Here is an 18564-nt window from a genome sequence, read left to right as displayed (position 1 = left end):
ACCCAAGAACAGAGTCCTAGGCATTCTAGTTTATATAGGTCAAGGAAAGAAAGAATCAGCATAAGAGACCAAACAGAAGAATTAGGAGGATGATCAAGAGTTTTCCAGGAAGAAAATAAAATGGCCAAGGAAGAGAAAGTAGTCAATTGTGTCAAATGCTGCTGCTAGGTTGATTAAATCAGACGAGGACTGAAAAAGATCTTTAGACTGAGCCATGAGGAGGGCATTGATAACCTTAAGACGAGCAGTTTTGAGAGGACAGGTTGGGAATACCTGGCTGGAGTGGGTCCAGGAGAGAACAGGAGGAGAGGAATTGAAGACAGTCATTTCAGAGTTTTTCTTAAAAAAGGAAAATGAGAAATAAGAGGATAACTGAAAAAGAAAGTGTCTTTTATTTTAGATTCTAATATGAGAGGAATAAAAGCTTATTTATTGGCAACAGGAATGATCTATTATACTAGGGAGGAGAACATAATGGCTGAAGGTATGGGGGTGGGGATTTCTGGAGCAATATTCATGAGTGGATGAAAGGGGATGAGATCTAGTGTCCAGGAAGAGAGACTGGCCTTAGCTAGAAGCATGGACAACTGCAGATTAAAAGATAGACTCCATCAGTATAAATGCAGGCTGGCAGGTACATAGGTACGTCAGTAGGAAAATGGTTAGAATTCTTTTCCGATTACTTTAATGTTATGGCACACTTACTAAGCTTCTACTCTGAGCTCAGAAGTTGAAATTCTAAGCTCCTTCCAATGTTTCACCATTGCTTTTCACTTTGATTTCAACAAAACCCACATTGTCCAGTAATTATAACTGCTTGTATACGTATCTTTCTTTCCCACCAGACTGAGAGCTGGAAGAAGGCAGAGAACACGTCACATTCTCTATTGCTCCCCAACACTTAGCACAGTACCTGAGACACAGTAGGCAATACCTATCTGACGAACTGAATTGAATCCAGTGTATTTGTTTCTCTACACTTGTGCTGGAAATTTGATTTCCCTTGAGTCATAAGAACGTGCCAAGATTATCTTTCATATGGACTGGTGGGCAAATGACTTGTGTTTCATCCAAACTACTGGATTAGCCATTATATTAGCTATTTATTACTGAATTTAATATTGATGAAAACTTGTAAGCTTTGATCATTTTAAAAAAGACTTGGACCTTAAGTGGGCCATGGCAGCATCCTCAGAAAGACGACAGTAAGTAAGGGGACACAACTTCCTTTATAATTGACAGATAGGTTCAGTTTGCCAAGTTCCTTCTTTTAGAAGAAGAAATAAATTCACCGTAACAAGTGTGCCATAATTCCAGTCTATAGAGGCCAGTGAAAAATTCTACCATTTGAATAAAAGGTGCTGGAGGGCCACCTCCTTAGAGAAACCATCTAAGGAGAAAAGGATATACAACCAAATGGGCATGCATTGTGATAGGAAATGTACCTCTCTACCTCCACTTAGTATTTTATTAAGACTTAGAAAAATTAAAGTCAACTGTAACAGCTGGGTCATGCAGTGTGAACAAAGTCAGTCAATACTCTTTCAGCAGGAAATTCAGCATGACAGATTGTTTTAGACATAGACACTGGCCTTGGGCTTCTATCCTACCTCAAATGACTTAATTTCCTCACCTAAAAAATGGCATGATGACATTATCTACCTCATGGGGTTGTTGTAAGAGTCAAACGACTGATTTAATGCTTATAAAAGTCCCACACAATACCCAGAACATCAGTAGTTTTAGCCTCTATAACTTATTTCAATAATAATAGTAATATTTAAAAATAATAACTTGCTTTAATAATAGTAATAAATCCATAGTATTCTACTATGGTTCTTCCTTTTTGTTTTTCATCTGCCAATACCTTTCTTCTTTTTGCTTAATATGCTTTCTTTTTCTTTTAACTCTAGCTTTTATTTTCTGCCTATTCTTTTTCCCATGTAGAAAAATCGATGGGACCACTGAGGAAGAAGATAACATCGAGCTGAATGAAGAAGGAAGGCCAGTGCCGACGTCCAGGCCGAGCCCCCCACTCTGCGACTGCCACTGCTGCGGCCTCCCCAAGCGTTACATCATTGCTATCATGAGTGGGCTGGGATTCTGCATTTCCTTTGGGATCCGGTGCAATCTTGGGGTTGCCATTGTGGAAATGGTCAACAACAGCACCGTATACGTTGATGGAAAACCGGAAATTCAGGTTGGTATCAATCCATGGTGGAAGCCTTTTCTTTTTGAGACAGGGTCTCACTCTGTCTCCCAGGCTAGAGTACAGTGGTGTGATCTTGGCTCACTGCAGCCCTGACCTGCCTAGTCGAAATGATCCTCCCATCTCAGCATCCTCCCATTTCAGCATCTCAGATGAGTAGCTCCTCCCATCTCAGCATCTCAGATCAGTAGCTGAGACTGCAATCATAAGGGAACTTTTTTTGACTGCAGCTGTGTCAATACTTTGCTCCTTGAGAGAAAGCCTTGCAATTCCTTCAGTGATGCGACAAAAATGGAGAGTGGTTACTTGTGCTGGGCACTGTGCAAAGTGATGGGGATAGAAAGGTGAATGACCTAGACTGGGCTCTGTCTTCATGCAGACAAGTAAGTGATGACAGTTTGGGGCGGTAGGTGCTGTGTTGGAGGTACACAGGATGCTCAGGCTCATAGGAGAGGGCCCAACCCAGATTTTGATATTGGGAACAAATTCCCAAAGTGATGGCTGGACCAGACAAAGAGGATGTGGTGGGGTGGGAAGAAGAATGTTTGAAGAAAAAGGGACTGAGAAGAACTGTAAGAAAGAGACAGAGATGGCCTGGCGCAGTGGCTCACGCCTGTAATCCCCGCACTTTGGGAGGCCAAGGCAGGCAAATCACAAGGTCAAGAGATTGAGACCATCCTGGTCAACATAGTGAAACCCTGTCTCTACTAAAATACAAAAATTAGCTAGGCATGGTGGCACACACCTGTAATCCCAGCTACTCAGGAGGCTGAGGCAGGAGAATCGCTTGAACCTGGGAGGCAAAGGTTACAGTGAGCTGAGATTGCACCAGTGCCCTCCGGCCTGAATGAGAGTGAGAAAAGAGAGAGAGATTGAGAGAGAGAGAGAGAGAGAGAGAGAGAGAGAGAGAGAGAGAGAGAATGCACACATGCTATGTAGGTGTATTTTAGGAACTGAAACAGGAGCTCATCATCTTTTCTGTGTCACGGACTCCGGGTGATGACTGATGAATCTTTGCCAAAGTAATGTTTTAATTTCTTAAAATAAAGCACAAAGGATGACAAAGGAAGCAAATTATATTAAAATATAAATACCAAAAGGTTTAAAAATTACATTTGTGACATAGAAACATATGGGCTTCTTTATTAGCACATCAGTGGCAAAAATTTAGCATTGGGTCTAACATTTACTGTGATTTGAAGTTGGAATGTAAGCCATTGTTGGAAATAGTGGCCATGACTGTAATACGATTTGAACATATTTACAATTTCCACCTGGGACAGTCGTAGGTACTAGTCATACGACTGTAGCTTGTTGCCTACATTCATAATGGCAGAAACGCTATATTTTGGTTAAGAGTGAAAACAAAGATGCATTTTTTTTCCCATCCAAGTTCTCAGATCCACAGGATTCCAACCACAGACTCCAGGTTGAGAACTCCCTGTGATTGAGGAGAGCTCCTTGAGGTGGAGGCAGTGAAGTAAATAGGGGGCTGATCATCTCAGGCCTGATAGGCATGTAGCAAGGGGCTACAAGCACAGGGTGATCACATCCATGCTCCAGATTGGTCACTGCCCCATGGGAGAGGGCCAGATTGAAGTGAGATAGGAACGGAGGCCACAGGGCCAGTTCAGAGGCTGTCATAGTTATAAGCAAGGATACTTTGAAGTGACTTAAATCACTGAAAACATAAAATCTGGTTTGCTGCTTACATGATAGACCTAGAGAAGTACCGAGGTTATAACGAAAACAAACAAAAATATCTGCCCAGTGGACACCCCATAAATGCGTGTTTCATCGTACTAAGCACGCACATACTGCAGTGACTCATGCGGAAATCCATTCATTTGTAGAGAGGCATTTAACAGTTCTCTGGCCCCTCCATTTGAAAAAACATTTAGATCACAGTTTTCTGAACTGGTGTCTGGGAAATCACTGCTCTGCTGGCTGTGCCATGGAGAAGGCAGTGCAAGACATGGAGCCCATACTGTGCTGTGTCCTGTGAGACTTTCCAAGAGGGAGGTGTGGTAGGCAGGATTTCTTGGACTCACTTAATCACAGAATGCCCTCTTTCATGCCACATCTATTACATCATCTGGCACAGTCTCCTGCCAGGCACTGGTTTGAGAAAATTTGATTTCAATCTGTCAAAAAGAGGTCTTTAGTTGGTCTGCAAGCTATTTGTCTTTGCTTTTTTTTAAAAGAAGATATTATTCTACCAGAGGAAAAAAGCACCATGGAGATCCTCCTAACTAGTCTCTTTCTGATGCCACAGCCAGATCTGTCCTAAAAGGATATCCTGTCTTTTGTGGGGGTGTGGGGGATAGAGGTAGAAGGGCATATCATGCATTTTAAAAATAAAGAATGATGTATATTAGCAAGGTTTCAGATGTGTATCACATACATTCTTTCAGCCTTTTGTGAGCAAGGCCAGCTAATTAAAACTTGTCTGCTGAGGCCCAGATCAAAATGAGATGCTATTTTGCATTTGTTTGTTGCCTGAAAAGATAGACCTCGGTCAATAGAGTCTGCTTTGAAGCATATGGAAAAGACATTTTGATAAACCCAAGGAACAATGCTAGTTTGCACTCTCTAGTTTCTATGGCTGTGCCCTCTGGAGTCTTAGAGAAACTGATTAAAATCTGAAATATGGTTTAACTTTTTTTCCTCTGGACTCAGGAGTAGGGGTTTAGTATCAGAAATTCTAACACAACTCCAATTTATAGCAGATTATTTCTCTCTTGTCTACATAGAACAAAGCTTAGATATCACCTGAGCATGTTCAACCAGATGACAAAGACTGCTAATTGTATTAAGAAAGGCTCTGGGCTGAGTGCGATAGCTCATGCCTGCAATCCCAGCACTTTGGGAGGCCGAGGCGGGCAGATCACAAGATCAGGAGTTCGAGAACAGCCTGACCAACATGGTGAAACCCCGTCTCTACTAAAAATACAAAAAAAAAAAAAATTATCCAGATGTGGTGGTGCGTGCTTGTCATCCCCTCTACTCAGGAGGCTGAGGCAAGAGAATCACTTGAACCCGGGAGGCAGAGGTTGTAGTGAGCCAAGATCGTGCTACTGCACTCCAGCCTGGGTGACAGAGTGAGACTTTGTCTCAAAGCAAAAAAAAAAAAAAAAAAAAAAGGAAGAAGAAGAAGAAAAAGAAAGACTCTGAATGTCTGAATGGCTGGTATGTTTGTTTGTTTTTTCCATTTTAAGGGGAAAACTAGATATCTGGCACTGAGATATCTTTAAATCTTTATTTCAAGAGAAGGGGAGAAATAAGCAGTATGAATAGGTAGATCTTTCAAATATGTGGCATATGTTCTACAGGTGAAATGGAGGGTGATTTTAATTAATGCATGAATGATCTTTTCGTTCGTTTGTTTTGAAACGGGGTCTCTGTTGCCCAGGCTTCAGTGAAGTGGTGTGATCATAGTTCACTGCAGCCTTGACCTCCTGGGCTTAAGTGATCCTCCCACTTCAGCTTCCGAGTAGCTGGGTCCACAGGCTCACCCCACCATTCCTAGCTAATTAAAAAAAATTATTTTGTAGAGATGGGGTTGCGCCATGTTGCCCAGGCTGATCTCAAATTCCTGGCTTCAAGGGATCCTCCTGCCTTGGCCTCCCAAAGTGCTGGGATTACAAGCATGCACCACTGTGTCTGGCCCATATTTTTAGTTTAATAGTTTTGAGTTAAAACGTGAAGTCTTAGAAAAGTGTTTGGCATATAGTAAGAAAAAAAAAATGACTGAAGTTTGAGAAACTTGTGGTTTTGTTTTCTCATTACTCTCAGGAAAAGTTCAAAGTCCTTCCCATGGATCATGGCGCTGTAGGATTCAGAGGAACTGGCCAGATCTGGTTTGAATGAGCTCTGGGACCTTGAATAAGTTGCCCTTGTGTCCTGGTCAGGAATTGCTCCTTGCAAAGAAGAGAAGTGCAGCGAAACTGGCTCAAGTTAAAAGGGGATTATTTGGGCCAGGCGCAGTGGCTCACGTCTGTAATCCCAGCACTTTAGGAGGCTGAGAAAGGTGGATCACCTGAGATCAGGAGGTCTAGACTAGCCTGGCCAACATGGTGAAACTCCATCTCTACTAAAAAAATACAAAAAAAAAAAAAATTAGCCGGACATGGTGGCACACAACTATAACCCCAGCTGCTTGAGAGGCTGAGGCAGGAGAATCTCTTGAACCTGGGAGCTGGAGGTTGTAGTGAGCTGAGATGGTGCCACTGCACTCCAATCTGGGGGACACAGTGAGACTCTGTCTCAAAACAAAACAGGTGGTAAAAGGTGGTGGGGATTATTGTAGGGCTATAAGGAGATCTGTGAAAGCCAAGGGCAGAAAGCAGAAAGCAGGTTTGTGGCGTATGTTTGTGCAGTCTGCACTCAGGAGAGAGAAGCCAGCCTGAGGTGGGGCTGAAACCCAGGCTGTCCTCCACCCTGAGGAGGGAAGGGAGTCTTTATGTCATTCTCTCTGAGACCGCAGGACAGGCCCTGCCAGAAGTGCAGAATGTGTGTATATATATATACACATACACATTAGATATATGTATTTTTAGAGACAGGGTCTTGCTCTGTCACTCACACTGGAGTGCAGTGGCGTGTTTGTAGCTCATCTTAACCTTGACCAACTCCTGGGCTCCAGGGATCCTCCTACTTCAGCCTCCTGAGTAGCTAGGACTAGAGGCACGCACCACCACACCTGGCTAGATGATGATGATGATGATTATTATTATTATTTTTGAGATGCAGTCTTGATCTGTCACCCAGGCTGGAGTGCAGTGGCATGATCTCGGCTCACTACAACCTCTGCCTCTTGGGTTCAAGCAATTCTCCTGCCTCAGCCTCCCGAGTAGCTGGGATTACAAATGCCTGGCACCGCATCCAGCTGATTTTTGTATTTTTGGTAGAGACGGGGGTTTCACCATGTTGGCCAGGCTGGTCTTGAACTCTTGACCTCAGGTGATCTACCTGCCCCGACCTCCCAAAGTGCTGGGATTATAGGCGTGAGCCACCGCACCCTGCCTAGCTGGCTAGATTTTTAATTTTTTTGTAGAGATGAGGTCTCGCTATGTTGCCCAGGCTGGTCTTGAGCTCCTGGCCTCAAATAACTCTCCTGCCTGGGCCTCCCAAAGCATTGGGATTACAGGTGTGAGTCACCATATCCATTAATATAAATATATAAATATATATTTAAATTTGTACATAACCTCTTTCTTATTAGAAGGTGAAATCTATGAGAGCAGGGACTTTGTTGTGTTTTGGTTTTGTTTTTTAAGATGGGATTTCACTCTGTTGCCCAGGCTGGAGTGCAGTGGCACTATCTTGGCTCACTACAGCCTCGACCTCCTGGGCTCAAACCATCCTCCCACCTCAGCCTCCTAAATAACTGAGACTAGAGGTGCACACCACCACGCCTGGTCCCGGACTTTTGCTTGCTGCCCAAGTATGTAAGATGCTCTTCATAGATATGTGTTGAATAAATGAAAAAAGAAAGACCTCATGAGGTTATTATTGTGTAGGCTCATTGGTGAAAAATGCTTGTCAGATTTTTTCTAACAAACACAACTGTATCTGATTTCTCATTTCCAGACAGCACAGTTTAACTGGGATCCAGAAACAGTGGGCCTTATCCATGGATCTTTTTTCTGGGGTTATATTATGACGCAAATTCCAGGTGGTTTCATTTCAAACAAGTTTGCTGCTAACAGGTAAGAAAAATTGATATAACATGATACAAACGAATAAAATATGGCTTTGTACCTTTATAAATTCTGCATAGCTGGCTCTCAATTTGGGGGTGCAGAATGAAAAACAGGAGCCATCTGGATAGATGCAATTCACAAATATTGATCCCAAATGATCCTGCTCTTAATTTATTTTTATTTTTGAGATGGTGTCTCACTCTGTCACCCAGGCTGGAGTGCAGTGGTGTGATCTTGGCTCACTGCAACCTCTGCCTCACTCCTCCCCCACCCTACTCCACATTCAAGTGATTCTCATACCTCAGCCTCCTTGAACAGTTGGGATTACAGGCATGCACCACTACACCCAGCTACTTTTTGTATTTTGAGTAGAGACAGAGTTTCACCATGTTGGCCAGGCTGGTCTCAAACTCCCAACCTCAAATGATCCACTAATGCCCTTGAGACTCTGTAGTGGGTGTTTGAGCAATTAAAAGTGTCTAAGAACAGAGTGAGCTGTTTCAAGAAGCAGTGAGTTCTCTGTCACCAGAGGTATTCAAGCAGAGGAGGACGGCCACTTGGGGGAGATGTTGTAGAGTGTATCATGTACTAGAAAGGAGTGAACTAAATCTCTCCAGGTTCTTTCTAATTGTATTTCCCATATGACTTTATAAATGGATTTCATGAAGTGCATTCCATTTTAGAAAACAGTATTTTTTAAATTCTAAAGCACAACTCATTACATAGTTGTGAAAAAAATATGATTTACCAATGAGCATTTTTAAAAAAGAGAGAGAGAAACAGAACAAAAGATAATCAAATAGAATAAAGTAGAATAGAAAATATCTGAGTGCATTGCACATAAGGGTAAATACTAGTTTTTGAGACTTGTTTTAGTTATATTTGTATGTAGTATGGGCTGGGTTGCAATATAAAATATATTTTGTTTATGGGTTAAGGTAAAAAAAAATTGGAAGCCACTACCATAAGATCTAAATATGTATAAGCATGTATTTATTTAGGTTCTTGTCTAATTTATGTCTTTCATTTATTGTTAGTTATCTATTGTATTGTTTTTAAAAAGTGATAAAATATTGGTTGCTATGGTTTCCTTGGTTACTGCTTACACCTCTGCCCTGAAAAAAAATCACACATAATTTAATTTCCCAGCACGTAAAAAGAGCGAAAACATCATTAACATGTGTAAGAGGGGAAGAAAATGGCTGATCTTTTTTCCCAGGGCACCCTGGGCTGGGCAGGGAATGGAGCTAAGACAGGTACACGATCTGTCTTGTGGTTGGCTGGTCCCAGGACATGAGATGCTTCTTGGATAGTCAGGGTTTCCTTCTGGTAAACTGAGAGTAGCTCTGGGAAGTAGGAAACAAAACCTCAAGCATGCAGGAGTCACGCAGTAACAGTCAGAAAAGATCAGTCGGGGGAAACCCGGCAGAATGGTAGGCCTCTAGCAATCTTACCTGCACCTGGCCAATCTCCAACTTTTCAGGACATCATCTAGGCAGGACATCCCTGTGCTACTAAAAATTTGTTCATAATTGGTCCAGGGGCCAGAGTTTGGGGATCAAAGAAGCCCAAGAGTCTAGCTTGGGGCAAACTAGACCCTAACACATCAATTTCTCCGAATTAATTTCTATTAATTTCCACAGGGGTCTCTCATGAACTGTTAAGTTTGTTTCTGGTGCTTAGCTGAAGTACCACATCCAACAGCGGCCTGTCTAATAACACAGTGCTTTGATCCTTCAGGGTCTTTGGAGCTGCCATCTTCTTAACGTCAACTCTGAACATGTTCATTCCTTCTGCGGCCAGAGTGCATTACGGATTCGTCATGTGTGTCAGAATTCTGCAAGGTCTAGTGGAGGTAGGAGATACTTTCTTTACAGTTTTTGATGTTGCTAGAGACAGCATAGTCCTTTAGAAAATTCAGCTTCTGGAAAAAAAAAAACAACTCTTTGCTCAGTGTATTTTTTTTTTTTTCTATATCTTCTTCCTTTTCCTGCTATTTCCACTCTTTGGTTATGTCTAAAATTTCAAATATTTCAATTAAAATGCCTTGTGTGATTTTACATTTATGAACAATAAAGGACCCTTCCATAATGATCTTAGAGATAATCTAACCCAACCCTCTTCATTTTAATAGATAGTGAAACTGAAGCCCAAACCTACAGTTCACATAGCAAAGGGTCATTCCATTAAAGCAATTTAAGTGGATTCATTAATAAATCTGTACATTTTCAAGGGAGTAGTCTGATGCAGAGATTTAACTCACTGAAGGAGGCAGCATGATATGGAGCCAGAAAGTAAATATTCTGGACTTTGCAGGCCATACAGTATCTGTTGCAGCTACTCAACACTGCTGTTGTAGTGCGAAGGCAGCCAGAGACAATATGCAAACAAATGGGCGTGGTCATGTTCCAATTAAACATTTCGCAAACTGAAATTTGAATTTCATATGATTTTTGTGTGCCATTAAATATTATTCTTCTTTTGATTATTTTCTTACCATTTAAAAATATAAAAAACATTCTTAGCTTGTGGGCTATACAAAAACAGATGGTGAACCCATTGGGCTATCGTTTGCCAACCCTCCGTGTGCAGCAATGCTTCGCAGACACAGTCATTCACCTCTGACCTTCATCAGTTTGTTAAGCCCATGTACAACCCGTGCTATTATTTGCCTAATGTTTTCCCCTAGATTGACTCATTTAAAACAAAAAATAAAAGATACCTATTATTCTAAGCAACAACATCTTTGAAGTCATGGGTTTGATGTTCTAGTTACATCTTTTTCAAAGCATGCATAGGTATATATATGTGTGTGTGTATATATAATGTATAGTTATATGTAAATTAAATTATATATAGGTTAATTATAACATATATACTAGCATATATATGTATATATGTTATATTAATACATGTATATACATATACACAGGGTTAAGGTTAGGGAATTAATATATGTATATTAATTGGGAAATGATATATGTATAAATATATACATATATTAGTTAATATATGTATACATAGTATATATATGTTATAATTAAGAATGTAGGTTGTTATATCACATCAAATCCAACTCTAGTCCCACTAGAGAGATGTATACTACACTTTGGGGTGTACCCGTGTGGTGGAAAGAACGTGATATTAGCATCCGTGAAGACTAAATTTTAGTCACTTAATGGCTCTGAGCCTCAAGTTCTGTATCTTGAAGTGAGAGAATGGACCAACTGATTGTTGAAGGCTCTTCCTACACTGATAGTCTATGATAATATGAAATATAACTATAAAGACCTTTTCTCACATCCCCTACCATGCTTACATGTGAACCGTATTTGAATTTCAGCATCTGTACTACGAGTCAAAATAGCTGAATCATGCCATTTAGTGTCTGTCTTAGTCCATTTGAGCTTCTATAACAGAATGCCATAAACTGGGTAACTTATAAATGATAGATTTTTTTTTTTTTTTGAGACAGAGTCTCACTTTGTCTCTCAGGCTGGAGGGCAGTGGCGCGATCTCAGCTCACTTCAACCTCTGCCTCCTGGGTTCAAGTGATTTTTATGCTTCAGCTTCCTGTGTAGCTGGGATTACAAGTGCATACTACGACATCTGGCTAATTTTTGTATTTTTGGTAGAGACAGGTTTTCGCCATGTTGACTAGGCTTGTCTCAAACTCCTGACCTCAGGTGATCTGCCTGCCTCGGCCTCCCAAAGTGTTGGGATTACAAGCATGAGCCACCAGGCCCAGCCTTTTTTTCTTTTTTTCTTTTTTTTTTTTGAGACAGAATCTCGCTCTGTTGCCCAGGCTGAAGTGCAGTGGTGCAATCTCAGCTCACTGCAACCTCTGCCTCCTGGGTTCAAGTGATTCTCGTGCCTCAGCCTCCCAAGTAGCTGGTATTACAGGCATCTGCCACCATGCCCAGCGAGGTTTTGTATTTTTAGTAGAGATGGGATTTCATCATGTTGGCTAGGCTGATCTCGAACTCCTGATCTCAAGTGATCCGCCCACCCTGGTCACTCAAAGTGCTGGGATTATAGGCATAAACCACTGCACCTGGCCTAGAAATGTATTTCTTACAGTTCTGGAGGCTGGGGAGTTGAAGATCAAGGAGCTGGCAGATGGATGACTTGGGAGGGCCAGTTTCCTGGTTCGTAAACAGCTACCTTCTCTTTGTGTGCTCATGGCAGAAGGGATGAGGGAGCTCCCTGGAGTCTCTTTTATAAGGCGCTAATTCCATTCATGAGGGCTACACCCTTACAACCTAGTAGTCACTTCCCAAAGGTCCATCTCCAAATACCATCACATTGGGAATTAGGTTTTAACATAGGAATTTGGTGGGGACACAAACATTCAACCTACAACAGTGTCTATGAATTGGGCTTTTATATTGTAGCCTATGTGAAGAAGCAGCATCCATGTTTTAAACACAAGCAGAAACTGGAGTCAAATCAACTAATTTATTTGCAATTCTTCTGTCAGGGTGTGACCTACCCAGCCTGCCATGGGATGTGGAGTAAGTGGGCACCACCTTTGGAGAGAAGTCGATTGGCCACAACCTCTTTTTGTGGTAGGTATATTAGAACCATAACAAATTTTATTTATGAATGCTTTTTTGGGCTCATGTGGTGGCTCATGCCTATAATCTCAGCACTTTAGGGAGGCTGAGGCAGGAGGATCACTGGAGCTCAGGAGTTCAAGACCAGTCTGGGCAACGTAGTGAGATTTTGTCTTAAAAAAAAAAATTAGCCGAACATGGTGGTATGTGCCTGTGATCCTAGCTACTGTGGAGGCTGAGGCAGGAGGCCTGCTTGAACCCAGGAGGTTGAGGTTGCAGTGAGCTGTGATGGCCGCAGCACTCCAGTGACAAAGTGAGACCTTGTTTCTAAACACAATAAATAAAAAAGAAATGGAATGCTTTTTTGGCTTCAAGTAACTGAAAACCCTACTAAAGGCCTTAAAATAAGTCTATTTATTTTATATAACAGAATTCTAAAGGTGAGTGATTGCTGGTGTTGGTTCTGCTGCTCAAAAATCCATCCAGGGCCTAGGCATGTTCTGACTTTCTACTCTGCTGTACTTTGGGATAACTTTTTATTTACTCCTGTGCTTATTCCATCTGTCCCTTTCATTAGGAAAACTAAAGCTTTCCCAAAGCCCCCTACCAACCTTCAACTTTTAATTTCTTTGATCCTAACTATATCATATGCTTTACTAACTGCAGGGGACGCTAGGCAAGCAGATACCTAGCTTCACCAGCCTCTTCAGGAGTGAAGGGGAAAGGAGAAAGGGTTTTAAGTGGTTGTTGGATTAGCCAACAAATGACATTTGCTAAGGACAAAAGTAGAAGAGATGGAATCATCAAGCATCCCACACCTCTCCTTCTCATATGAAACTAAAGTTCAGTGACTTGCCCAAGATCGTGGAGCTAGAACAAGACCTGACTTTTGATCTGGAATTTTCCTTACTTCACACTCCTGCCATGTACACGGGGTCTCACTCTGTCACCCAGGCTGGAGAACAATGATGTGATTGTCATACAGACATTTAGTTAATTTTTGCTGTTATATCCTGGATAATAAGAAGTAGAGACCATTCATCTTATCTGAAAGTAAATGAGTAGCCCCCAAGTAGTATGTGACTTTAATTCCTGGGCCTCCAAACTTCACCTTGCTGAGGTTGCCCCTCTCCAAGCTACTCCTGTGGGACTGGCCTCTCCAGGTGTTGTTGGGTCTCTAGGTATCAATCAACAACAGAAAAACAACAGCACATGCTGCTGCCATCAACACAGCTGCAAATGTGTTGGGGGAAGGGTTCATGAAGGTAAAAGTATCTTAGACCAACCAGGCATGTTGGATGGCTTGTACCTATAATCCCAGCACTTTGGGAGGCTAAAGTGGCGGATTGCTTGAGCCTAGGAGTTCGAGACCAACCTGGGCATTCCGGTGAAACCCTATCTCTACCAAAAATAGAAAAAATTAGCTGGATGTTGTGGCTCTTGACTGTGGTCCCAGCTACTCATGAGGCTGAGGTGGGAGGATCACTTGAGCCCGGGAGGCAGAGGTTGCAGTGAGCCGAGATCACACCATCGTACTCCAGCTTGGGTGACAGAGTGAGACCCCATCTCAAAAAACAAAAATGTACCTTAGGCCACAAAAGTCACAATGTGGCCTAGGTAGTGTAAATTATAGCTTAGGTCTGTCTGACTTTCAAGCTAGCGCACCTTTCCTAAGACAAGCTAACATGTACTTATTTGCTAAGGGGAGAAATATAGCTTTCTATTTATTTCTGCAAGTGTCTTAATTTACCTCTTCCTGCTGGCCTTTTACCTCCTTGAAATAATAAAAAAGTAATCCTGAGAATGTGGTGTGAAGTATTCACTGGTATGCCTACTTTGTGCCTAGTTGGGAATTGTGTGCACAGCCAAGATGTCTTTACATCAACAGTGTCTCTTGTCCTTAGAAACCACCTTTGTCCTCTCATTTGCAGTTTAAGAGCATCTCCATCCCCACTATTGAGCTTACATCAACTCTAGAAGAGGGTAAGACTCCACCCGAGCTGGCCTTGTGGCTTGTTAGATCCTTGACCTTACTTTCTTCGGATGGTTTATTTGTAAGACATTTCGTTTTGATTTGTCAGCAAAACAAGAATGACTAGCAGCCACTCCCCATTCTTAGAGTGTTTTTATAGCCCTAAAAGGGCTGATTTAAGAAATGGTTTGACTCTCAAGAAAAGTTACCTGATCAAGGACACAGACCTCATTACATGTCCCAGCTAAGGTGTGGCCTTGGTTTCAAAGAACAGCCAAGGGAAAATGTTAAAGAAGGAAATCCAGGCTTGGAGCTAGTCAATTCTTAATCTCAAAAGAGAAGGGAGTCTAGAAAACATCCAGTGATATGGTCTGGCTCTGTGTCCCCACCCAAATCTCATCTTGTAGCTCCCATAATTCCCATGTGTTGTGGGAGGGACCTGGTGGGATATTATTGAATCATGGTGATGGCTCTTTCCCATGCTGTTCTCATGACAGTGAATGGGTCTCATGTGATCTGATGGTTTTTAAGACGGGAGTTTCTCTGCACAAGCTCTCTCTTTGCCTGCTGCCATCCATGTAAGATGTGACTTGCTCTTCTTTGTTTTCCACCATGAATATGAGGCCTCCCCCACCACGTGGAACTGTGAGTCCAATTAAACCTCTTTCTTTTGTAAATTGCCCAGTCTTGGGTTTGTCATTATCAGCAGCATAAAAACAGACTGATATAACCATTTATAACCCACTGTTTTATAGTTGAGGAAACTGAGGCTCAGGGAGGCAAAAAAGATTTAAATTATTGCAGCTAGTGAGGGCAGAACCATGGCCTCTTTCTCACCCCTAGCTTTGCTCTTTTCTTCTCCCCATTACCATTCAACAATCATCTGATGCCCATGGGACTGAGCTGCAGTCTGCTCCCCAGGGCAGTCTGGGAGCAGCGGGGGCAGCTGCAGTAAGGGCTGAGTGCCCTATTGTCTACTCGAGGGGCTGTGTCTAATAGGAACTGACATTGGAGAATGTCTAAAAGGATGAGGAAGATTTTTTTTTTTTCTGATAGAGAAGAGGGATAGTTTAGGTCACGTTGTGTATTAGTCTGTTTTCACACAGCTATGAAGAACTGCCTGAGACTGTGTAATTTATAAAAGAAAGATGTTTAATTGACTCACAGTTCTGCATGGCTGGGGAGGCCTCAGGAAACTGACAATCATGGCAGGAGGCGAAAAGGGAAGCAAGGCACGTCTTACATGGTGGCAGGAGAGAGAGAGCGTGTGGGAGAAAGTGCCACACTTTTAAACCATCAGATCTCATGAGCTCTCACTCACTATCATGAGAACAGCAGGGCTGAAATCCACCCCCATGATCTGGTCACCTTCCACCAGGTCCTTCCCTCAACACATAGAGATTACAATTTGAGATGAGATTTGGCTGGGGACACAGAGCCAAGCCATATCACATTGTAAAGTTTCCCCAATGAGAGAATGCTTCTTACTATGTGAGGGGAATTATCAGGTGCTTTTGAGTGAAGGAGCATGACTGAATGATTAAATAAGAGTGAGGGCTTTGGAGTTAGCAATTTGTCACTTCTACCTGTGTGACCTCAGGCAGTCCATCTCCTCTCCCCGAGCCTGGCTTTCTCATTATAAAATGGGGGTCATATTGGTACCTACCTTGTCAGGTTGAAGGAGGGTTAAACCAAGTCATGGGTACAGAATACTTAGCATGGTGCTAGGTGCCCAGAAAGCACTCAGTGCATCTTAGTTGGTGGTGGATGTTATTCTCTACTTTTCCCTGTCCCAGGCATTCCTTTGTATCTCCTAAACCAGACACGCCCACCCCAATTCCCAGGGTATTTGGCCTGGGGACGAAGGCCAACCTGTCCCCACGCACAGCAGAGTCAGACCTGCAGCCCATTCTCAACACATGCCTGGAGTGCTTGCCTTATTGGTTTGAGAAACCTTGAGTTTGTTTTTTGAGTGTGTTGTCGTTCTGTACATGATAATAGCTATAATAGCTGGCATTTGTGTAACCCTTTATCCTTACAAAGCATCTTTAACGACATAGTTTATTTGACCCTCAAAACAACCCTTTGAGATGGATATTTCATTCCCATCTTGTCTCTGGGGAAAATGTGTCTCTTGACTTCCTGGGTCTCATGATGTTCAGATTCCAGATCTTAGGCTGAGCTTTTCACCGAGGGTCAGGCCCACCTTGGAAAGATGTGATTTAATCTATTTCTCTGGAAGATTCCCAATCTCCCATTTCCTAAAGATCCTCCTTAGCATTGAATTCTGGGATATAGAATTTTCTTTCACCACTCACTTTTTCTGAAGCAAGATTTTTCTCATTCATAGCCCAGGGGGAGTTTCAGAGAGTAACTTTTCCTTTCAGCTAGTAACTCCCAATAATGGGAGGTCACAGGGCTCACGTTTCCCTACCAGATGTCCAGAGGATAGTAGAGGTCAGGTCACTGCCTCTAGTTGCAATTATCTTGTCTAGACAAGATAAACATCCACACACAGGTAAGCGTTTGTAAGGTTATGTTTTACAAAGTAAGAAACAAATGTAAAAATGTACTCATTCAGCAGCTGAATGGAGACAGCAGCCCTCTTGCCATCTGGAATTTAATTGTTCCCCCCTCACCTTTTTTTCTTTTTTGAGACACAGTCTTGGTCTGTCATGGAGTGCAGTGTTAAGATCTTGGCTCACTGCAACCTCCGCCTCCTGGGTTCAAGTGATTCCCGTGCTTCAGCCTCCCGAGTAGCTGGGATTACAGGTGTGCGCCAGCATGCCAGGCTAATTTTTTTGTGTTTTTAGTAGAGATGAGATTTCGCTATGTTGACCAGGCTGGTCTTGAACTCCTGGCCTCAAGTGATCTGCCTGCCTCAGCCTCCCAAAGTGCTGGGGTTACAGGCATGAGCCACTGTGTCTGGCAACCCCCTCCTTTTTTTTTTTTTTTAAATCAAGACTATAAAAATCACGATTTTTAAAATAATTCATTGTCCCTCATTTAAAGACCTGGATGAGAATCCTCCCAGTCCTCCTAAGCAAATTCTGTATATATATATATATTTTTTGCTTGCTCTTTTTAGTATGCAATCATGCCTGTTGAATTTTTAAAATTTCTCTTAGATTTTTACATCTCATTCCATTCTCCCATATAATTCCAAATTGTGGTGCTGGAGCAATCTTTGTCCAAATCCTGTGTGGTCCCTGGATGAAGTTAAAGGGCGTCTTGGTGACCTTCCTCTCCTGAAAGCCCTGTTCTAAGGCACACTGGAAGTTTGCCTGTCTCTCTGCACGGAGGCAGTCTGACTCCTGCTCAGTTTGATTCATTCCTGGCTTTACCACATGAATTCAAAATTGGCTAAAAAGGTTTGCATGATGATTGATAAGGTTTCCTCGTTTTTTCTTGTTCCAGGTTCCTATGCGGGGGCGGTGGTTGCTATGCCCCTGGCTGGGGTGTTGGTGCAATACATTGGATGGTCCTCTGTCTTCTATATTTATGGTGAGTGATTTGACTCCACAAGTTCACATGTGACTCATAGAGATGGTATTTTACTGTATATGGGTTTGGCTAAGAGTTTATTACATCAAAATCGAGATTACTAAAATAAATTTATTGTATAAATGGAATACTTTATTTGTGATTTCATTGTTTATATTAAAGTTGACTTAAAAAAAATAAGCAGAACATTGTCTTTCTTTAAATGCCAGTTAACAACAAGAGGAACATCAACAAAGTACTTTCCCCTACCTGAACATGCTGCCATTTGGAAATATTGTAAAGATCCCTTTGTAGTTCATAAGTGTGATAATTGGGTGTTCACATGCACGTGTGAGATGTTTGAGTCCTTCAAATCTTGTTACGACACTGGCATGTTACCCATCTGATATGAAAAAATAATATGGTAAAAATTGAAAAGTTTAGAAATGAAAGAAAATGAGACCATATAACCAAGCCTTTTCCTTTTTAACTACAGGTATGTTTGGGATTATTTGGTACATGTTTTGGCTGTTGCAGGCCTATGAGTGCCCAGCAGCTCATCCAACAATATCTAATGAGGAGAAGACCTATATAGAGACAAGCATAGGAGAGGGGGCCAACGTGGTTAGTCTAAGTGTA

The 18564-nt window shown here is 42.1% G+C and overlaps 1 protein-coding gene and 1 non-coding gene across 3 annotated transcripts in view; both read left to right on the top strand.

Moving 5' to 3' along the window:
* The window catches only part of SLC17A8 (solute carrier family 17 member 8), a 58146-nt gene that overhangs the window by 20491 nt on the left and 19091 nt on the right, over positions 1 to 18564 (top strand). For both annotated transcript variants that reach the window (XM_021675568.2, XM_021675569.2), the window contains 6 exons: positions 1948 to 2200; positions 7802 to 7920; positions 9655 to 9769; positions 12395 to 12482; positions 17860 to 17946; positions 18422 to 18561. In XM_021675568.2, the coding sequence (XP_021531243.1) occupies positions 1948 to 2200; positions 7802 to 7920; positions 9655 to 9769; positions 12395 to 12482; positions 17860 to 17946; positions 18422 to 18561 (802 nt within the window). The remainder of the gene's footprint in view (positions 1 to 1947; positions 2201 to 7801; positions 7921 to 9654; positions 9770 to 12394; positions 12483 to 17859; positions 17947 to 18421; positions 18562 to 18564) is intronic.
* On the top strand, positions 18229 to 18334 carry LOC135275547 (small nucleolar RNA U13). Its single transcript, XR_010343168.1, has one exon. It is a non-coding gene; the product is annotated as a small nucleolar RNA U13 (small nucleolar RNA).

The sequence above is a fragment of the Aotus nancymaae genome, unplaced genomic scaffold (genome assembly GCF_030222135.1).
Source record: "Aotus nancymaae isolate 86718 unplaced genomic scaffold, 86718_ANA_hifiasm-v0.15.2.pri h1tg000016l, whole genome shotgun sequence".
Classification (NCBI taxonomy): domain Eukaryota; kingdom Metazoa; phylum Chordata; class Mammalia; order Primates; family Aotidae; genus Aotus; species Aotus nancymaae.
The sequence above is the reverse complement of the archived record's forward strand: the minus strand, read 5'-3'. Positions and strand labels throughout refer to the sequence as shown.